The 22,188-nt window shown below is 48.5% G+C and overlaps 1 protein-coding gene across 2 annotated transcripts in view; it reads left to right on the top strand.

Annotated features, from left to right (window-relative positions):
* LOC142710253 (uncharacterized) overlaps positions 1-18,643 on the top strand; it is a 30,532-nt gene extending 11,889 nt beyond the window's left edge. Inside the window, exons 2-3 of one of the 2 annotated variants that reach the window (XM_075848524.1) lie at positions 17,143-17,277; positions 17,886-18,643. In XM_075848524.1, the coding sequence (XP_075704639.1) occupies positions 17,143-17,277; positions 17,886-18,544 (794 nt within the window). In that variant the 3' untranslated portion in view covers positions 18,545-18,643. The remainder of the gene's footprint in view (positions 1-17,142; positions 17,278-17,885) is intronic. The other variant, XM_075848525.1, reaches the window with a different exon arrangement.
* The last annotated feature ends 3,545 nt before the right edge of the window (positions 18,644-22,188 follow it).

Genomic DNA, 22,188 nt, shown 5'->3' with positions numbered 1-22,188 from the left:
TGTGGTGTTTGGCCTCTCGTGTTTGGGATGTGTTTGGACTCTCGTGTTTGGGATGTGGTGTTTGGACTCTCGTGTTTGGGATGTGGTGTTTGGACTCTCGTGTTTGGGATGTGGTGTTTGGGCTCTCGTGTTTGGGATGTGTTTGGACTCTCGTGTTTGGGATGTGTTTCGCCTCTCGTGTTTGGGATGTGTTTCGCCTCGTGTTTGGGATGTGTTTGGCCTCTCGTGTTTGGGATGTGTTTGGCCTCTCGTGTTTGGGATGTGTTTGGCCTCTCGTGTTTGGGATGTGTTTCGCCTCGTGTTTGGGATGTGTTTCGCCTCGTGTTTGGGATGTGGTGTTTGGGCTCTCGTGTTTGGGATGTGTTTGGACTCTCGTGTTTGGGATGTGTTTCGCCTCTCGTGTATGGGATGTGTTTGGCCTCTCGTGTTTGGGATGTGTTTGGCCTCTCGTGTTTGGGATGTGTTTGGGCTCTCGTGTTTGGGATGTGTTTGGGCTCTCGTGTATGGGATGTGTTTGGGCTCTCGTGTTTGGGATGTGTTTGGCCTCTCGTGTTTGGGATGTGTTTGGGCTCTCGTGTATGGGATGTGTTTGGGCTCTCGTGTTTGGGATGTGTTTGAGCTCTCGTGTTTGGGATGTGTTTGAGCTCTCGTGTTTGAGATATGTTAGGCCTCGTGTTTGGGATGTGTTTGGCCTCTCGTGTTTGGGATGTGTTTGGCCTCTCGTGTTTGGGATGTGTTTGGCCTCTCGTGTTTGGGATGTGTTTGGACTCTCGTGTTTGGCCTCGTGTTTGGGATTTGTTTCGGCCCTGGTGTTTGGTTTGTATTTCGGCCCCTGGACTGTTCAATCTCTTGTTTTTCTTTTGAAATTTTTGCAACTTATTCAGTAATGAATAGTTTATGAGACGGGTTCTCCGTCTCTTCACCACTACCTGGACGGTTTTCTGTTCATAGGTCCCCCTGATTCTCCGCAGTGTTTTATTTTTGCTGGATTTGTTTCAAAGCTTAACAAGGCGATTCAGCGTTCTGTTGTCGGTTGACATCCGAGGGTAGTTCCAGATTTCTTATTTCCAGGCATCGGAGCTGATAGTGAGCCGATGGTTTTTCGTCATCCAGCTTGGGGAATCTGTTTGTTTCTTTCTGGCCCCGAGGTGACGCGTCGGCTGCTTCAGTCTCTCGCTGCTTTTCTAGTTTTCGACTCACGGTTCTGCCTGTGGGTAGGTGTTATCCCCGGCGGTGTTCTTTTGCTACTGTGGGTGTCAAGCACGCTCCTCATTTTATCCGCGAGGATGACTTGTGAGTTTGGCAATCTTTCCTGTCTCTCTACAATGGTCCTCCCTGCTGGAGAGTTAGCGTCACTGCCAGCACGGATCAAAGCTTGTTTACTGATGCTGCTGGGTCTAAGGCCAGGTACCCACGTTGCGTAAACGCTGTGAAATTATGTGCGGAAAATTCTGCAGCATTTACAGTAGCAGCAAAGTGGATGAGACTTAGAAAATGTCTGTCCCTCGCGGAAGTTAACCGCAGCGTAAACGTTCATAAATTCTCCTGCAGCGCGGAATTCAAATCCGCAGCATGTCAATTTATGCTGCGTTTTTGATGATTTTTTGTTGCGGATTTTCCCCTTTGAATTCAGTGGGGAGGCAAGAAAATCATAGTTACCCAGAACTCCCACCTTCCGGCAGTCTGGCCTCCTAGGACGGTGTCACATGGCCTGCAATGTCATCTTAGGAGGCCGGATGACGTGCAGAAGAGAGGGAGGGGGGGGTGTGTGAACTTAGCTCTGCTTTCCGCACTGGAAATTCCGTCCAAAAAACCGCACCACAATGTTGTGCGGTTTTTCGGACAGGAGGTGCTGCGGGTCTTAGGTCGGAAACGCTGCACAGTTTTTACGCAGAGTCTCCAACCCAGTTTTGCTGCAGTTTTTGGGGTAACCTGGTGTGGGGCCCATGGATTGAGTCTTGTGCGGTTGGTGCCTCATTCTTCTCAAGCTTTTCCCTTAATTGTAGCAGTGAAGTTGTGGGCCGTCCCCATGTCTAATAGGAGTATTGTGTTGTGGACTGATAATCTTGGGGTGGGGTACGACATTAATCGTTTGACATGTTCTTCATCCTAGTGGTAGTTCTGCATCATCTCGTGGTCTTCCCCAGTCGTCTCCAAAACAGCAAACCTGAGATAGCGCAGCCTACATTAGGGACAGGATAAACCTGCGGGGGTGTAAAGCCCCCCTCCATCCACCTTCAGTCTTTTTCCTGACCGCGCAGTGGTAGAGCCGAGGACTAAGAGGTTTCTCACATAGCAGAATTGTGCAGCGGGGTCGGTACAGCAGGTGCTCCCTTCCTTCCCCTGCAGAGCGTTGCCTTCTTTTTCTTAGTGGGCTCCAGGGGAGATAATGCATCGCAGGCTTGGGACACTACAGAATCCTTCCTGTTAGCGTGGGTCCGGCGCCATCCGGTGGCCGTTGATAAGTCTCTAGCACTGATCTGATGGAGTCAAAATATATTAGACTGAAATTTGTATTGGGAATATCACCCGATTCCCACCCTCCAGTGGTTTATCCAGCGTCAAATCAGGTGATCAATATCTATATAACGGAGAGAAGAGAGGACACAGAGACCGTCTTCAGAATCCTTCTCTTCATCAAATCATTACAATAATATATTTCGCAGTAGAAGCCGCGTGATCCCAGCCATTCATTTACAATGTGACGCTCATTTGGATTTGATTTAAAGCGGCTCTGTCACCAGATTCTGCACCCCTATCTGCTATTGCCTGTGATCGGCGCTGCAATGGAGATTACAGGAACGGTTTTATTTTTAAAAAACGAGCATTTTTGGCCAAGTTATGACCATTTTTGTATTTATGCAAATGAGGTTTGCAAAAGTACAACTGGGCGTGTTTAACCCCTTAGTGACCACTAATACGCCTTTTCACGTCAGCCTAGTCTAAGTCCTGCACGGGTCTCCCGTGCAGGCAGGAGCCGGGGCTCTGCTGTCTGATGACAGCTGAGCTCCTGCTCCAACGCCCGCGATCGAAGTTTACTTCGATCGCGGCCGTTTAACCCGTTAAATGCCGCCGTCAATAGCGACCGCGGCATTTAACTTTGTTTACAGAGGGAGTGCGCTCCCTCTGTCACCCATCGGCGGCCCGCGAATGCAATCGTGGGTCTCCGATGGGGTGTCATGGCAGCCGGGGGACTGATAAAAGCCCCCAGGTCTGCCCTGGACATATGCCTGTTAGGACGCGCCGGAGGCACGTCCTAACAGATTGCCTGTCAGATTTACACTGATACGAAGTATACCAGAGCATTATAGCAGCGATCGGAACATCGCACAGTAAAGTCCCCGAGCGGGACTAATAAAATCAGTCATCAAAGTGAAATAAAGATTATTAATAAAAAGTACAGTAAAAAAAAAAATCCATTTTTTCCCATAAAAAGTGGTTTTATTTAGTAAAAGTGTAAAAAAAAAAAAGTACACATATGTGGTATCGCCGCGAACGTAATGACTCAAACAATAAAGTTAATAGGTAATTTAAACCGCAAAAAAGTCATAATAAAAATGAATCAATAAGTCCCATGTACCCCAAAACAGAACCATTCAAAACTACGTCTCGTCCCGCAGAAAACAAGCCCAAAAAATCACTACATTGATGGAAAAATAAAGAAGTTACGGCTCTTGGAAAGCGACGAGGCAAAAACAAATCATTTTAGTTCAAAAGTGTTTTTATTGTGCAAAAGTCGTAAAACATAAAAAACCTCCACATATGTGGTATCGCCGTAATCGTACCGACCCATAGAATAAAGGTAACATGTTATCTACGCCGCACAGTGAACGGCGTCAATTTAAAAACGCATAGAACAATGGCGGAATTTCAGTTTTTTTTTATAATCCCCCCCAAAAAGGTTAATAAAAGTTAATATAAAAATTCTATGTACCCAAAAATGGTGCCATTAAAAAACACAACTAATCCCGCAAAAAACAAGTCCTCAGACAGCTATGTAGACGAAAAAATAAAAACGTTATAGCTCTTTGAATGCGACTATAGAAAAACAAATAAAATAGCTTGGTCATTAAAGAGGCTCTGTCACCAGATTCTGCACCCCTATCTGCTATTGCCTGTGATCGGCGCTGCAATGTAGATTACAGTAACGGTTTTATTTTTAAAAAACTAGCATTTTTGGCCAAGTTATGACCATTTTTGTATTTATGCAAATGAGGCTTGCAAAAGTCCAAGTGGGCGTGTTTAAAGTAAAAGTACAACTGGGCGTGTATTATGTGTGTACATCGGGGCGTGTATTATGTGTGTACATCGGGGCGTGTATTATGTGTGTACATCGGGGCGTGTATTATGTGCGTACATCGGGGCGTGTATTATGTGCGTACATCGGGGCGTGTATTATGTGCGTACATCGGGGCGTGTATTATGTGTGTTACATCTGGGCGTGTATTATGTGTGTACATCGGGGCGTGTATTATGTGCGTACATCGGGGCGTGTATTATGTGTGTACATCGGGGCGTGTATTATGTGTGTACATCGGGGCGTGTATTATGTGCGTACATCTGGGCGTGTATTATGTGCGTACATCGGGGCGTGTATTATGTGTGTACATCGGGGCGTGTATTATGTGTGTACATCGGGGCGTGTATTATGTGCGTACATCGGGGCGTGTATTATGTGTGTACATCGGGGCGTGTATTATGTGTGTACATCGGGGCGTGTTTAAAAGTACAACTGGGCGTGTATTATGTGTGTACATCGGGGCGTGTATTATGTGCGTACATCGGGGCGTGTATTATGTGTGTACATCGGGGCGTGTATTATGTGCGTACATCGGGGCGTGTATTATGTGCGTACATCGGGGCGTGTATTATGTGTGTACATCGGGGCGTGTATTATGTGCGTACATCGGGGCGTGTATTATGTGCGTACATCGGGGCGTGTATTATGTGCGTACATCTGGGCGTGTATTATGTGCGTACATCGGGGCGTGTATTATGTGTGTACATCGGGGCGTGTATTATGTGTGTTACATCTGGGCGTGTATTATGTGTGTACATCGGGGCGTGTATTATGTGCGTACATCGGGGCGTGTATTATGTGCGTACATCGGGGCGTGTATTATGTGTGTACATCGGGGCGTGTATTATGTGTGTACATCGGGGCGTGTATTATGTGTGTACATCGGGGCGTGTATTATGTGTGTACATCGGGGCGTGTATTATGTGTGTACATCGGGGCGTGTATTATGTGCGTACATCGGGGCGTGTATTATGTGTGTACATCGGGGCGTGTATTATGTGTGTACATCGGGGCGTGTATTATGTGCGTACATCGGGGCGTGTATTATGTGTGTTACATCTGGGCGTGTATTATGTGTGTACATCGGGGCGTGTATTATGTGCGTACATCGGGGCGTGTATTGTGTGTGTACATCGGGGCGTGTATTATGTGTGTACATCGGGGCGTGTATTATGTGCGTACATCGGGGCGTGTATTATGTGCGTACATCGGGGCGTGTATTATGTGCGTACATCGGGGCGTGTATTATGTGCGTACATCGGGGCGTGTATTATGTGTGTTACATCTGGGCGTGTATTATGTGCGTACATCGGGGCGTGTATTATGTGCGTACATCGGGGCGTGTATTATGTGCGTACATCGGGGCGTGTATTATGTGTGTTACATCTGGGCGTGTATTATGTGTGTACATCGGGGCGTGTATTATGTGCGTACATCTGGGCGTGTATTATGTGCGTACATCGGGGTGTGTATTATGTGTGTACATCGGGGCGTGTATTATGTGCGTACATCGGGGCGTGTATTATGTGTGTACATCGGGGCGTGTATTATGTGTGTACATCGGGGCGTGTATTATGTGTGTACATCGGGGCGTGTATTATGTGTGTACATCGGGGCGTGTATTATGTGCGTACATCGGGGCGTGTATTATGTGCGTACATCGGGGCGTGTATTATGTGTGTACATCGGGGCGTGTATTATGTGTTACATCGGGGCGTGTATTATGTGCGTACATCGGGGCGTGTATTATGTGCGTACATCGGGGCGTGTATTGTGTGCGTACATCGGGGCGTGTATTATGTGCGTACATCGGGGCGTGTATTATGTGTGTACATCGGGGCGTGTATTATGTGTGTTACATCTGGGCGTGTATTATGTGTGTACATCGGGGCGTGTATTATGTGTGTACATCGGGGCGTGTATTATGTGTGTACATCGGGGCGTGTATTATGTGTGTACATCGGGGCGTGTATTATGTGCGTACATCGGGGCGTGTATTATGTGTTACATCGGGGCGTGTATTATGTGCGTACATCGGGGCGTGTATTATGTGTGTACATCGGGGCGTGTATTATGTGTGTACATCGGGGCGTGTATTATGTGTGTACATCGGGGCGTGTATTATGTGTGTACATCGGGGCGTGTATTATGTGTTACATCGGGGCGTGTATTATGTGCGTACATCGGGGCGTGTATTATGTGTGTACATCGGGGCGTGTATTATGTGCGTACATCGGGGCGTGTATTATGTGTGTACATCGGGGCGTGTATTATGTGTGTACATCGGGGCGTGTATTGTGTGCGTACATCGGGGCGTGTATTGTGTGTGTACATCGGGGCGTGTATTATGTGCGTACATCGGGGCGTGTATTGTGTGTGTTACATCGGGGCGTGTATTATGTGTGTACATCGGGGTGTGTATTATGTGTGTACATCGGGGCGTGTATTATGTGTGTACATCGGGGCGTGTATTATGTGCGTACATCGGGGCGTGTATTATGTGTGTACATCTGGGCGTGTATTATGTGCGTACATCGGGGCGTGTATTATGTGCGTACATCGGGGCGTGTATTGTGTGTGTTACATCGGGGCGTGTATTATGTGTGTACATCGGGGTGTGTATTATGTGTGTACATCGGGGCGTGTATTATGTGTGTACATCGGGGCGTGTATTATGTGCGTACATCGGGGCGTGTATTATGTGTGTACATCGGGGCGTGTATTATGTGTGTACATCTGGGCGTGTATTATGTGTGTACATCGGGGCGTGTATTATGTGTGTACATCGGGGCGTGTATTATGTGCGTACATCGGGGCGTGTATTATGTGTGTACATCGGGGCGTGTATTATGTGTGTACATCGGGGCGTGTATTATGTGTGTACATCGGGGCGTGTATTATGTGCGTACATCGGGGCGTGTATTATGTGTTACATCGGGGCGTGTATTATGTGCGTACATCGGGGCGTGTATTATGTGTGTACATCGGGGCGTGTATTATGTGTGTACATCGGGGCGTGTATTGTGTTAGTACATCGGGGCGTGTATTATGTGTGTACATCGGGGCGTGTATTATGTGTGTACATCGGGGCGTGTATTATGTGCGTACATCGGGGCGTGTATTATGTGCGTACATCGGGGCGTGTATTATGTGTGTACATCGGGGCGTGTATTATGTGCGTACATCGGGGCGTGTATTATGTGTGTTACATCTGGGCGTGTATTATGTGTGTACATCGGGGCGTGTATTATGCGCGTACATCGGGGCGTGTATTATGTGCGTACATCGGGGCGTGTATTATGTGTGTTACATCTGGGCGTGTATTATGTGTGTACATCGGGGCGTGTATTATGTGCGTACATCTGGGCGTGTATTATGTGCGTACATCGGGGCGTGTATTATGTGTGTACATCGGGGCGTGTATTATGTGTGTACATCGGGGCGTGTATTATGTGTGTACATCGGGGCGTGTATTATGTGCGTACATCGGGGCGTGTATTATGTACGTACATCGGGGCGTGTATTATGTGTGTACATCGGGGCGTGTATTATGTGCGTACATCGGGGCGTGTATTATGTGTGTTACATCTGGGCGTGTATTATGTGTGTACATCGGGGCGTGTATTATGTGCGTACATCGGGGCGTGTATTATGTGCGTACATCGGGGCGTGTATTATGTGTGTTACATCTGGGCGTGTATTATGTGTGTACATCGGGGCGTGTATTATGTGCGTACATCTGGGCGTGTATTATGTGCGTACATCGGGGCGTGTATTATGTGTGTACATCGGGGCGTGTATTATGTGTGTACATCGGGGCGTGTATTATGTGTGTACATCGGGGCGTGTATTATGTGCGTACATCGGGGCGTGTATTATGTGTGTACATCGGGGCGTGTATTATGTGCGTACATCGGGGCGTGTATTATGTGTGTACATCGGGGCGTGTATTATGTGTTACATCGGGGCGTGTATTATGTGCGTACATCGGGGCGTGTATTATGTGTGTACATCGGGGCGTGTATTATGTGCGTACATCGGGGCGTGTATTATGTGTGTACATCGGGGCGTGTATTATGTGCGTACATCGGGGCGTGTATTATGTGCGTACATCGGGGCGTGTATTATGTGTGTTACATCTGGGCGTGTATTATGTGTGCGTACATCGGGGCGTGTATTATGTGTGTTACATCTGGGCGTGTATTATGTGTGTACATCGGGGCGTGTATTATGTGCGTACATCTGGGCGTGTATTATGTGCGTACATCGGGGCGTGTATTATGTGTGTACATCGGGGCGTGTATTATGTGTGTACATCGGGGCGTGTATTATGTGTGTACATCGGGGCGTGTATTATGTGCGTACATCTGGGCGTGTATTATGTGTGTACATCGGGGCGTGTATTATGTGCGTACATCGGGGCGTGTATTATGTGCGTACATCGGGGCGTGTATTATGTGTGTTACATCTGGGCGTGTATTATGTGTGTACATCGGGGCGTGTATTATGTGCGTACATCTGGGCGTGTATTATGTGCGTACATCGGGGCGTGTATTATGTGTGTACATCGGGGCGTGTATTATGTGTGTACATCGGGGCGTGTATTGTGTGTGTACATCGGGGCGTGTATTATGTGCGTACATCGGGGCGTGTATTATGTGTGTACATCGGGGCGTGTATTATGTGCGTACATCGGGGCGTGTATTATGTGTGTACATCGGGGCGTGTATTATGTGTTACATCGGGGCGTGTATTATGTGCGTACATCGGGGCGTGTATTATGTGTGTACATCGGGGCGTGTATTATGTGCGTACATCTGGGCGTGTATTATGTGTGTACATCGGGGCGTGTATTATGTGTGTTACATCTGGGCGTGTATTATGTGTGTACATCGGGGCGTGTATTATGTGTGTACATCGGGGCGTGTATTATGTGCGTACATCGGGGCGTGTATTATGTGCGTACATCGGGGCGTGTATTATGTGTGTTACATCTGGGCGTGTATTATGTGCGTACATCGGGGCGTGTATTATGTGCGTACATCGGGGCGTGTATTATGTGTGTACATCGGGGCGTGTATTATGTGTGTACATCGGGGCGTGTATTATGTGTGTACATCGGGGCGTGTATTATGTGTGTTACATCTGGGCGTGTATTATGTGTGTACATCGGGGCGTGTATTATGTGCGTACATCGGGGCGTGTATTATGTGTGTACATCGGGGCGTGTATTGTGTGCGTACATCGGGGCGTGTATTATGTGTGTTACATCTGGGCGTGTATTATGTGTGTACATCGGGGCGTGTATTATGTGTGTACATCGGGGCGTGTATTATGTGCGTACATCGGGGCGTGTATTATGTGCGTACATCGGGGCGTGTATTATGTGTGTACATCGGGGCGTGTATTATGTGTGTACATCGGGGCGTGTATTATGTGTGTTACATCTGGGCGTGTATTATGTGTGTACATCGGGGCGTGTATTATGTGCGTACATCGGGGCGTGTATTATGTGTGTACATCGGGGCGTGTATTGTGTGCGTACATCGGGGCGTGTATTATGTGCGTACATCGGGGCGTGTATTATGTGTGTACATCGGGGCGTGTATTATGTGTGTACATCGGGGCGTGTATTATGTGTGTACATCGGGGCGTGTATTATGTGCGTACATCGGGGCGTGTATTATGTGTTACATCGGGGCGTGTATTATGTGCGTACATCGGGGCGTGTATTATGTGTGTACATCGGGGCGTGTATTATGTGTGTACATCGGGGCGTGTATTATGTGCGTACATCGGGGCGTGTATTATGTGTTACATCGGGGCGTGTATTATGTGCGTACATCGGGGCGTGTATTATGTGTGTACATCGGGGCGTGTATTGTGTGCGTACATCGGGGCGTGTATTATGTGCGTACATCGGGGCGTGTATTATGTGTGTACATCGGGGCGTGTATTATGTGCGTACATCGGGGCGTGTATTATGTGCGTACATCGGGGCGTGTATTATGTGTGTACATCTGGGCGTGTATTATGTGTGTACATCGGGGCGTGTATTATGTGTGTACATCGGGGCGTGTATTATGTGTGTACATCGGGGCGTGTATTATGTGTGTACATCGGGGCGTGTATTATGTGCGTACATCGGGGCGTGTATTATGTGCGTACATCGGGGCGTGTATTATGTGTGTACATCGGGGCGTGTATTATGTGTGTACATCGGGGCGTGTATTATGTGCGTACATCGGGGCGTGTATTATGTGCGTACATCGGGGCGTGTATTATGTGTGTACATCGGGGCGTGTATTATGTGTGTACATCGGGGCGTGTATTATGTGTGTTACATCTGGGCGTGTATTATGTGTGTACATCGGGGCGTGTATTATGTGTGTACATCGGGGCGTGTATTATGTGTGTACATCGGGGCGTGTATTATGTGTGTACATCGGGGCGTGTATTATGTGTGTACATCGGGGCGTGTATTATGTGCGTACATCGGGGCGTGTATTATGTGCGTACATCGGGGCGTGTATTATGTGTGTACATCGGGGCGTGTATTATGTGTGTACATCGGGGCGTGTATTATGTGTGTTACATCTGGGCGTGTATTATGTGTGTACATCGGGGCGTGTATTATGTGTGTACATCGGGGCGTGTATTATGTGTGTACATCGGGGCGTGTATTATGTGTGTACATCGGGGCGTGTATTATGTGTGTACATCGGGGCGTGTATTATGTGTGTACATCGGGGCGTGTATTATGTGCGTACATCGGGGCGTGTATTATGTGCGTACATCGGGGCGTGTATTATGTGTGTACATCGGGGCGTGTATTATGTGTGTACATCGGGGCGTGTATTATGTGCGTACATCGGGGCGTGTATTATGTGCGTACATCGGGGCGTGTATTATGTGTGTACATCGGGGCGTGTATTATGTGTGTACATCGGGGCGTGTATTATGTGCGTACATCTGGGCGTGTATTATGTGTGTACATCGGGGCGTGTATTATGTGCGTACATCGGGGCGTGTATTATGTGCGTACATCGGGGCGTGTATTATGTGTGTACATCGGGGCGTGTATTATGTGTGTACATCGGGGCGTGTATTATGTGCGTACATCGGGGCGTGTATTATGTGCGTACATCGGGGCGTGTATTATGTGTGTACATCGGGGCGTGTATTATGTGTGTACATCGGGGCGTGTATTATGTGCGTACATCTGGGCGTGTATTATGTGTGTACATCGGGGCGTGTATTATGTGCGTACATCGGGGCGTGTATTATGTGCGTACATCGGGGCGTGTATTATGTGCGTACATCGGGGCGTGTATTATGTGCGTACATCGGGGCGTGTTTAATACTTTTACTAGCTGGGCGTTGTGTATAGAAGTATCATCCACTTCTCTTCACAACGCCCAGCTTCTGGCAGTGCAGATCTATGACGTCACTCACAGGTCCTGCATCGTGACGGCACCAGAGGCTTCAGATGATTCTGCAGCAGCATCGGCGTTAGCAGGTAAGTCCATGTAGCTACTTACCTGCTGATGCTGCTGCAGAATCAACTGTAGCCTCTGGTGCTGACACGATGCAGGACCTGTGAGTGACGTCATAGATCTGCACTGCCAGAAGCTGGGCGTTGTGAAGAGAAGAGGATGATACTTCTATACACAACGCCCAGCTAGTAAAAGTATTAAACACGCCCCGATGTACGCACATAATACACGCCCCGATGTACGCACATAATACACGCCCCGATGTACGCACATAATACACGCCCCGATGTACGCACATAATACACGCCCCGATGTACGCACATAATACACGCCCCGATGTACGCACATAATACACGCCCCGATGTACACACATAATACACGCCCCGATGTACGCACATAATACACGCCCCGATGTACACACATAATACACGCCCCGATGTACACACATAATACACGCCCCGATGTAACACATAATACACGCCCCGATGTACACACATAATACACGCCCAGATGTAACACACATAATACACGCCCCGATGTACACACATAATACACGCCCCGATGTACACACATAATACACGCCCCGATGTACACACATAATACACGCCCCGATGTACACACATAATACACGCCCAGATGTAACACACATAATACACGCCCCGATGTACACACATAATACACGCCCCGATGTACACACATAATACACGCCCAGATGTACATACACAATACACGCCCCGATGTACACACATAATACACGCCCCGATGTACGCACATAATACACGCCCCGATGTAACACACACAATACACGCCCAGATGTACACACATAATACACGCCCAGATGTACGCACATAATACACGCCCCGATGTACACACATAATACACGCCCCGATGTTACACACATAATACACGCCCCGATGTACGCACATAATACACGCCCCGATGTACGCACATAATACACGCCCCGATGTACGCACATAATACACGCCCCGATGTACACACATAATACACGCCCCGATGTACACACATAATACACGCCCCGATGTACGCACATAATACACGCCCCGATGTACACACATAATACACGCCCAGATGTAACACACATAATACACGCCCCGATGTACGCACATAATACACGCCCCGATGTACGCACATAATACACGCCCCGATGTACGCACATAATACACGCCCCGATGTACACACATAATACACGCCCCGATGTACGCACATAATACACGCCCCGATGTACACACATAATACACGCCCCGATGTACACACATAATACACGCCCCGATGTACACACATAATACACGCCCCGATGTACACACATAATACACGCCCCGATGTACACACATAATACACGCCCAGATGTACGCACATAATACACGCCCCGATGTACACACATAATACACGCCCAGATGTAACACACATAATACACGCCCAGATGTAACACACATAATACACGCCCCGATGTACACACATAATACACGCCCCGATGTACGCACATAATACACGCCCCGATGTACACACATAATACACACCCCGATGTACGCACATAATACACGCCCCGATGTACGCACATAATACACGCCCCGATGTACGCACATAATACACGCCCCGATGTACACACATAATACACGCCCAGATGTACACACATAATACACGCCCCGATGTACACACATAATACACGCCCCGATGTACGCACACAATACACGCCCAGATGTAACACACACAATACACGCCCCGATGTACGCACATAATACACGCCCCGATGTACGCACATAATACACGCCCCGATGTACGCACATAATACACGCCCCGATGTACGCACATAATACACGCCCCGATGTACGCACATAATACACGCCCCGATGTACGCACATAATACACGCCCCGATGTACGCACATAATACACGCCCCGATGTACGCACATAATACACGCCCCGATGTACGCACATAATACACGCCCCGATGTACGCACATAATACACGCCCCGATGTACGCACATAATACACGCCCCGATGTACGCACATAATACACGCCCAGATGTAACACACATAATACACGCCCCGATGTACGCACATAATACACGCCCCGATGTACGCACATAATACACGCCCAGTTGTAACACATAATACACGCCCCGATGTACGCACATAATACACGCCCCGATGTACGCACATAATACACGCCCCGATGTACGCACATAATACACGCCCCGATGTACGCACATAATACACGCCCCGATGTACGCACATAATACACGCCCCGATGTACGCACATAATACACGCCCCGATGTACGCACATAATACACGCCCCGATGTACGCACATAATACACGCCCCGATGTACACACATAATACACGCCCCGATGTACGCACATAATACACGCCCCGATGTACACACATAATACACGCCCCGATGTACACACATAATACACGCCCCGATGTACACACATAATACACGCCCCGATGTACACACATAATACACGCCCCGATGTACACACATAATACACGCCCAGATGTAACACACATAATACACGCCCCGATGTACGCACATAATACACGCCCCGATGTACGCACATAATACACGCCCCGATGTACGCACATAATACACGCCCCGATGTACGCACATAATACACGCCCCGATGTACGCACATAATACACGCCCCGATGTACACACATAATACACGCCCCGATGTACACACATAATACACGCCCCGATGTACACACATAATACACGCCCCGATGTACGCACATAATACACGCCCCGATGTACACACATAATACACACCCCGATGTACGCACATAATACACGCCCCGATGTACACACATAATACACGCCCCGATGTACGCACATAATACACGCCCCGATGTACACACATAATACACGCCCCGATGTACACACATAATACACGCCCCGATGTACACACATAATACACGCCCCGATGTACGCACATAATACACGCCCCGATGTACACACATAATACACGCCCCGATGTATGCACACATAATACACGCCCCGATGTACGCACATAATACACGCCCCGATGTACGCACATAATACACGCCCCGATGTATGCACACATAATACATGCCCCGATGTACGCACATAATACACGCCCAGATGTAACACACATAATACACGCCCCGATGTACACACATAATACACGCCCCGATGTACACACATAATACACGCCCCGATGTACACACATAATACACGCCCCGATGTACGCACATAATACACGCCCCGATGTACGCACATAATACACGCCCCGATGTACACACATAATACACGCCCAGATGTAACACACATAATACACGCCCCGATGTACGCACATAATACACGCCCCGATGTACGCACATAATACACGCCCCGATGTACGCACATAATACACGCCCCGATGTACGCACACATAATACACGCCCCGATGTACGCACATAATACACGCCCCGATGTACACACATAATACACGCCCCGATGTACACACATAATACACACCCCGATGTACGCACATAATACACGCCCCGATGTACGCACACATAATACACGCCCCGATGTACGCACATAATACACGCCCCGATGTACACACATAATACACGCCCCGATGTACACACATAATACACACCCCGATGTACGCACATAATACACGCCCCGATGTACGCACACATAATACACGCCCCGATGTACGCACATAATACACGCCCCGATGTACGCACATAATACACGCCCAGTTGTACTTTTACTTTTAAACACGCCCAGTTGTACTTTTGCAAGCCTCATTTGCATAAATACAAAAATGGTCATAACTTGGCCAAAAATGCTCGTTTTTTAAAAATAAAAACGTTACTGTAATCTACATTGCAGCGCCGATCACAGGCAATAGCAGATAGGGGTGCAAAATCTGGTGACAGAGCCTCTTTAACCAATAGTATAGCATGTTTTGTCCTGAACCAATCATAGGCTCGGGAGGCGTTCCCAAAATATACCAGGTGGCAGCTACTGGGAGTCAGGCTACCCCCGCCCTCATATAAAAGTGATCTTTCTCCAGAGGCTTCAAGGATGATCGTATCCTCATCCCACAAATCTAGGTGAATATTCATCTGCATTCCCCGTACCGGAGGCGAAATACAAAAACATTAATCTCAAGAACAAATATCACAGAATTGTTTCTGACATAACTATGACTTATTCATCTCAAAATGGCTCCTTCAGGCCACAAGATGGACACCAACCAGACAAGATGGAGTCCACAAGGAGAAAGCCCTGGCCCCGGCAGTAGTTCCTTTTTTTTGTTAGGGGGTAAACGCAATAATGAAATGCCGCAAACCTACGGCTAAAATTGTAGAAAGTCTGGGATCAGGTCGGCTCCTGGTGTCGGGCTTCTAGTTGACTTCCTCCGAGAAGGTCTAACAAGGGTCTGAGTGGTGGTGTCTGCTCTGAACGCCATATGTCCCGGTAAGCCAGATAATATTTAACCCGAGTAATGGTCCAGAGAATGAGAAATCTCTCCGCTCCCTGGAGCCGGTCTGGGTAGTGAAAGCTTCAGCCTCTGGAGTCCCACTAGGACCACTTACCGGGAGACTGCTCTCCGCTATTCGGGGGTCTGTGAGTTACAAGCGTGATCTACCTCATTTCCGAGCCCTCATTGATGCCACAGAATTCCATAACCTGGATGTCTCCGGCTCCAGTACATTCCGACCTCCAGCTCTTGGAGAAGCGACCACAACGTATCTGTCCAGTCTGCGGGGCCTAACACGTCAAAAAGCAACCAAGCGTCTACTCCCAAGATACATCCGACAAGCGATTAGTGAAGCGTTCAAAGTCCTGGGGAAAGACCTTCCACGTGAGCGCGGCGGCTCCGCTTCTGCAGAGCGTCGACAGGGAAGACACGGCGTTTGCCGAACATGACGGATTTGACATTTTATCTTGCCGAGATGTGGTATTTGGATGTAAAGTCCTTCAGGCTTCAGTCCCTCTATAAATGTGGACAGCTACTCGTTCTCAGCTTTCTGCTATGGAGACGACTAGGAGAAGCTGTAATTACACTTACTGGTCAATAGGTGTCCTGGAAATCTCTACAACCGGAACCCCCTCCCCAAGGTTATTGAAATTATACTGCAGATGATCTTCCTCTGTGTAAGAGTGGGGGGTTTATACCTCTGTGTGGTTCCCCTGTCCCTGACGGAGGCAGAGCGTTCTCGGGTGCGTTGTGGAGACCTCCAGGAAACCTAATTGGCTGTAAGTATAATTAAACCACCAGCAGCGCAAAAGTCTAATCTCTCCTGCCGCCCACGCCATGTCCCTGGTGTTCCGGATTCTGTAGCTGGTTCTCTCTCTCTGTTTCAGTGGCAGGAATTTCGCAGCCTACAGCCCCAGACAGACCTGGCGGGTGCTCAATGTCCCCCCTCCCCGTGGACTCCCATGGACAACACCTTCCATTAGTAGACTCCTTGGTGGCCCAATCTATATGGACAGCTCGTGGTAAGGTGACTCCAGAATTGCTGTCAGTGGCGACTTGTTGCGCTGTCGGTTCGCTTCGCTGCTACTTTTCATTGCGCTAGCAGGGGTAGTTGGGTATTTTATGCACAGGCTTTACGTGGTTGGAAAACTGGTGGTCCGGCAGGAGTTACGTTGCATCATCTTTTTCCCACCTTGTTGATCTGGTCCCTATGAGGTTTCTCCATTTTTTTAGGCTTCTGGCGCGCTGGCCTTTTTGAGCGCACTTCGCATTTTGGAGCCAGTTTCTACTAGTTGTCACCTCCCCGGCGGTGACTATATTGTCTTGTAGCGGTTGGGTCTCTGACCTCTGTATACGTTTTTGGTCATGGATTCCGGATTGCTGTCCGTGGGTTAGGCAGCGTGTTCTTTCGGTTCCTTCCTTACACTCCGCCCCTCGGGTTATCATCTCTTGTAGCACTCCCGTTGTTCCCCATTGATTCATTGATAGCGGTTATTAATTGTGTTGTGTTACATTTGCCGTTGGCCGGGTCTCCGTTGATGTGGTCATGTGTTTGGGACCATCATTCTCCTCTTCTTTCACTTGTGACATCCGCCCTGATTTGATTCTTGACTAATGTTTGTCTTTGCAGGTGTGCGACCGTCCGTGTGGCTAGTTGGCGACTCTTCTCTTTTGGGAGCAGAACGAAGGGCGGCCGTGAGTCCTATTGGGACGTCCTTGGGCTTATATCAGGCTGACGTGTTCTGGAAGGGTTTCCGGGGACTGCGGTGGTTGCAGATCTTGCCCGAGGTGGTGGCCATCAGCGGACTGGTGGCTTGGCCTACGGTCTTGGTCGTTCATGCAGGGGGGAACGACCTCTGTCATACACGATTGGATCAACTTCTTGCCCTGATTAAGTCCGACACAGAACGCTTTGCCTTATTTTTCCATAACGTGATATTAGTTTGGTCTGAAATTTTCCCAAGAGTTATCTGGCGAGGTGCCCGGAACGCTGCGGCAGTGGAGCGCTCTAGACGGTTGCTGAACATCCGCGTATCCCGGCTGGTGCGCTCGCGGGGTGGAGTGGTGGTCCGTCACCGGCGGTTGGAAGGAGATAACCAGAGCCTCCTGAGTGACGGCGTGCACTTGAATGATAGTGGCCTGGATATTTTTCTGGCCGGCCTCCAGGAAGGAGTGCAGAGGGCTCTATTCCTGCTTGGTGGCGGAAAGTCGTCCCTGCTGGTGGTAGAGGGAACCCCGTGCTGGTCGGAGTCTGCGGCTGCCTTACAGTCTCATTTGTCTTTGGTTTAAAGGTTTCTTTCTGTACTTTAAAGGCGGAATCGTTATTATCATTTTATTGTTTAACCGTTTTATCTGCTGGTTGTATAATAAATGCTGCGTCCGCCCGCCGTACCGTCTCCTGGACGTTTAACTGAACGATTTTCCTAATTACATGGTGTTATAACGAATGGATGTCGTGTAAGGGCTTAACCATAGACCGTATCACACATGACCGTACCAGCAGACAGTATCACACATGATAGGATTAGATACACAGCTCAGCAGACTGTATCACACATGACCGTACCAGCAGACAGTATCACACATGATAGGATTAGATACACAGCTCAGCAGACAGTATCACACATGATATGATCAGATACACAGCTCAGCAGACAGTATCACACATGATAGGATTAGATACACGGCTCAGCAGACAGTATCACACATGATAGGATTAGATACACAGCTCAGCAGACAGTATCACACATGATAGGATTAGATACACGGCTCAGCAGACAATATCACACATGATAGGATTAGATACACAGCTCAGCAGACAGTATCACACATGATAGGATTAGATACAGTGGCTCAGCAGACAGTATCACACATGATAGGATTAGATACACAGCTCAGCAGACAGTATCACACATGATAGGATTAGATACAGTGGCTCAGCAGATAGTATCACACATGATAGGATTAGATACACAGCTCAGCAGACCGTATCACACATGATAGGATTAGATACACAGCTCAGCAGACAGTATCACACATGATCGGATTAGATACACAGGATAGGATTAGATACACAGTATCACACATGATCGGATTAGATACACAGGATAGGATTAGATACACAGTATCACACATGATCGGATTAGATACACAGTATCACACATGAGAGGATTAGATACACAGGATAGGATTAGATACACAGTATCACACATGATCGGATTAGATACACAGTATCACACATGATCGGATTAGATTTATGTTTTGCTTTGTTGGAGTTTCATATCTCAGTTCCAGGGTCTACAGCGTTCGCCCCCCTCCCCCCATCGCGTGCTGTGGCTTTCGATAAATCTCATTTTTTAATAGTAACATAGTTTTGTTTTTTTTATTTATAAGATTTTATTTTCCTTTTGCTTCAGTTTAACACATTAAGGCCTCATTTACACGAACGTAATATACGCGCGTGCGACGCGCGTGCTTTGCACGCATGTCGTACGCACCTATATTAGTCAATGGGGCAGTTTAGACGATGCGTGAATTGCGCTCAGCGCGTGTGCGCAGAAAAAAACTCACGACATGTTCTATAATCGTGCGTTTTTCGCGCACTCACGCACCCATTGAAGTCAATGGGTGCGTGAAAACCACGCATGCCGCACGGAAGCACTTCCGTGCGAACTGCGTGATTCGCGCAAGAGCTGTCAAACTCCTGAATGTAAACAGAAAAGCACCACGTGCTTTTCTGTTTACAAACATCCAAACGGAGTGTCAAATTCGAGATGAGCGCACCGAACTTTACCGGGTTCGGCCAAACTCGTTTTGACCGAAACCGGTAAAAAATGTTCGGGTACGCGACGTCAGGAGACAGTCACTGTCCACGGTGCTGAAAGCGTTAAACTGGTTCAGCACCATGGACAGTGACTTCCGCTCCGAAAATCCATGAACCTGTAAAAAAAAAAAGACGTTCTGACTTACCGATAACTCCGGTCCGACCTCCCGGGATGACAGTTCAGTCCAAGTGACAGCTGCAGCCAGTCACAGGCCAAGCACAGGCAGCAGCCAATCACAGGCTGCAGCGGTCTCATGGACTGCGGCGTCATCCTGGGAGGTGGGGCCGGATGACAAGAGAGGGACGCGTCACCAAGGCAACGGCCGGGAGCCCGGACTGGGGGAAGCAGGAAGTTCTTGGTAAGTATGAAAGTCTTTTTTTATTCACAGGTTGCTGTATATTGTGATCGGCATTCACTGTCGAGGGTGCTGAAACAGTTACTGCCGATCAGTTAGCTCTTTCAGCACCTTGGACAGTGACGGGCGTCGACTAGCCTCATCTCTATGATGGCGGCTGCGCGAAAATCACGCAGCCGCGCATCATACACGGATGACACACGGAGCTGTCAAGTGCCTTTTGCGCGCGCAAAACGCAGCGTTTTTTGCGCGCGCAAAACGCACACGCTCGTGTAAATGAGGCCTAATAGTCACCATGAATAATAATGTCACGCACATACATCCCTTATCTCCCCCTCCCCACAGGCAAAAAAAGAGAAAACCAACAAAAAATGGGTAAGACCCCGCCGGAGGCTCCGTTATATAAGAGATGGTTATAATAAGGCCTCGTTTACACGCGCGTGATATACGTCCGTGCGACGCGCGTGCTTTACGGGCGGCTCGCACGGACCTATACAAGTCTATGGGGCAGTGCAGACAGTCCGTGAGTTTTGCGCAGCGTGAGCCCGCTGCGTAAAACGACATGTTCTATATTTCGCCATTTTTCACGCACCCATTGAAGTCAATGGGTGCGTGAAAACCACGCATGACGCACGGAAGCACTTCCGTGTGAACTGCGTGATTCGCGCAACAGCTGTCAAACTCTGAATGTAAACAGAAAAGCACCACGTGCTACAAAGATCCAAACGGATTGTCATAATGATGGCGGCTGCGCGAAAATCACGCAGCCACGCATCATACACTGATGACACACGGAGCTGTTAAGTGCCTTTTGTACACGCAAAACGCACACGCTCGTGTAAATCAGGCCTAACAGCGTGGAGGGGAAGGGGCTCTCCGTGTCCGACTCCATTAATCGCCATCTCCCAGCAATAATCTGTGGAGGGGAAAATGGGCAGGACAGGAGTATCACGCAGTTCCCACACCATACTCTAGGGGCGCCAGTGTGCACAGACACACAAACATTCAATTAGAAATGAAGACATCACAAATAGATAAAGATGGAAGATTCACGGACTGCTAGAAGGTATGAAATACACATTGGTACTTGTATATATCCCACCCCCTATAAACCTGACCTTCTCAATCGGGTAATATTATTCCTGAACAATAAAGGATCAGGACTGATCATCGGGGATTTCAATGCTGTGACGGAGGATCAGGCGGTGACTACTCACGTCCTTCTAGAGTTTCCCATCTCGCCGGGTTCTGCAGGGAAACCGGATTTGTAGATATTTGGAGAAATAAGTGCGGCCCCAGAAAAGGCTCCTCATGCTATAGCACAACCTATAAGTCCATGTCTCGTATTGACGCGACTTTATCAAATCCGGAATGTGCTGGGAACGTGGCGAGAATGGACTATGAAATGAATCAAAATAGAGATCAACACTAAGAAAACCCAGGCAACTAAAGGGGCAATTAATATAAATCCACATTGTGTGACACTGATAGACAAAGAAGGGGAGATCCGCAGTGAAATAATCTGCGGGAAACAAACTCCACCCATGTTCATTACGTACACGACTCTCTGAAGGCGGCATTAAGGGGGTCCTCTATGGGGAAATATATCCCACTCGGAAGTCTTTCTTACACCAGGAGAGTGAACTTAGAAGAAGGGAAATTCACGCTGGGAGAGACCTCGCCGCCGGGGGTAACACGTGCAACAAAGAACAACTCCGCGGCCCAGAAAGAACCAGCACACTTTCTGTTGGAGA

This window comes from Rhinoderma darwinii, unplaced genomic scaffold (assembly GCF_050947455.1).
Source record: "Rhinoderma darwinii isolate aRhiDar2 unplaced genomic scaffold, aRhiDar2.hap1 Scaffold_4224, whole genome shotgun sequence".
Taxonomy (NCBI): Eukaryota; Metazoa; Chordata; class Amphibia; order Anura; family Rhinodermatidae; genus Rhinoderma; species Rhinoderma darwinii.
Note: the sequence above shows the minus strand (reverse complement) of the source record. Positions and strands in the feature narration are given on the sequence as shown.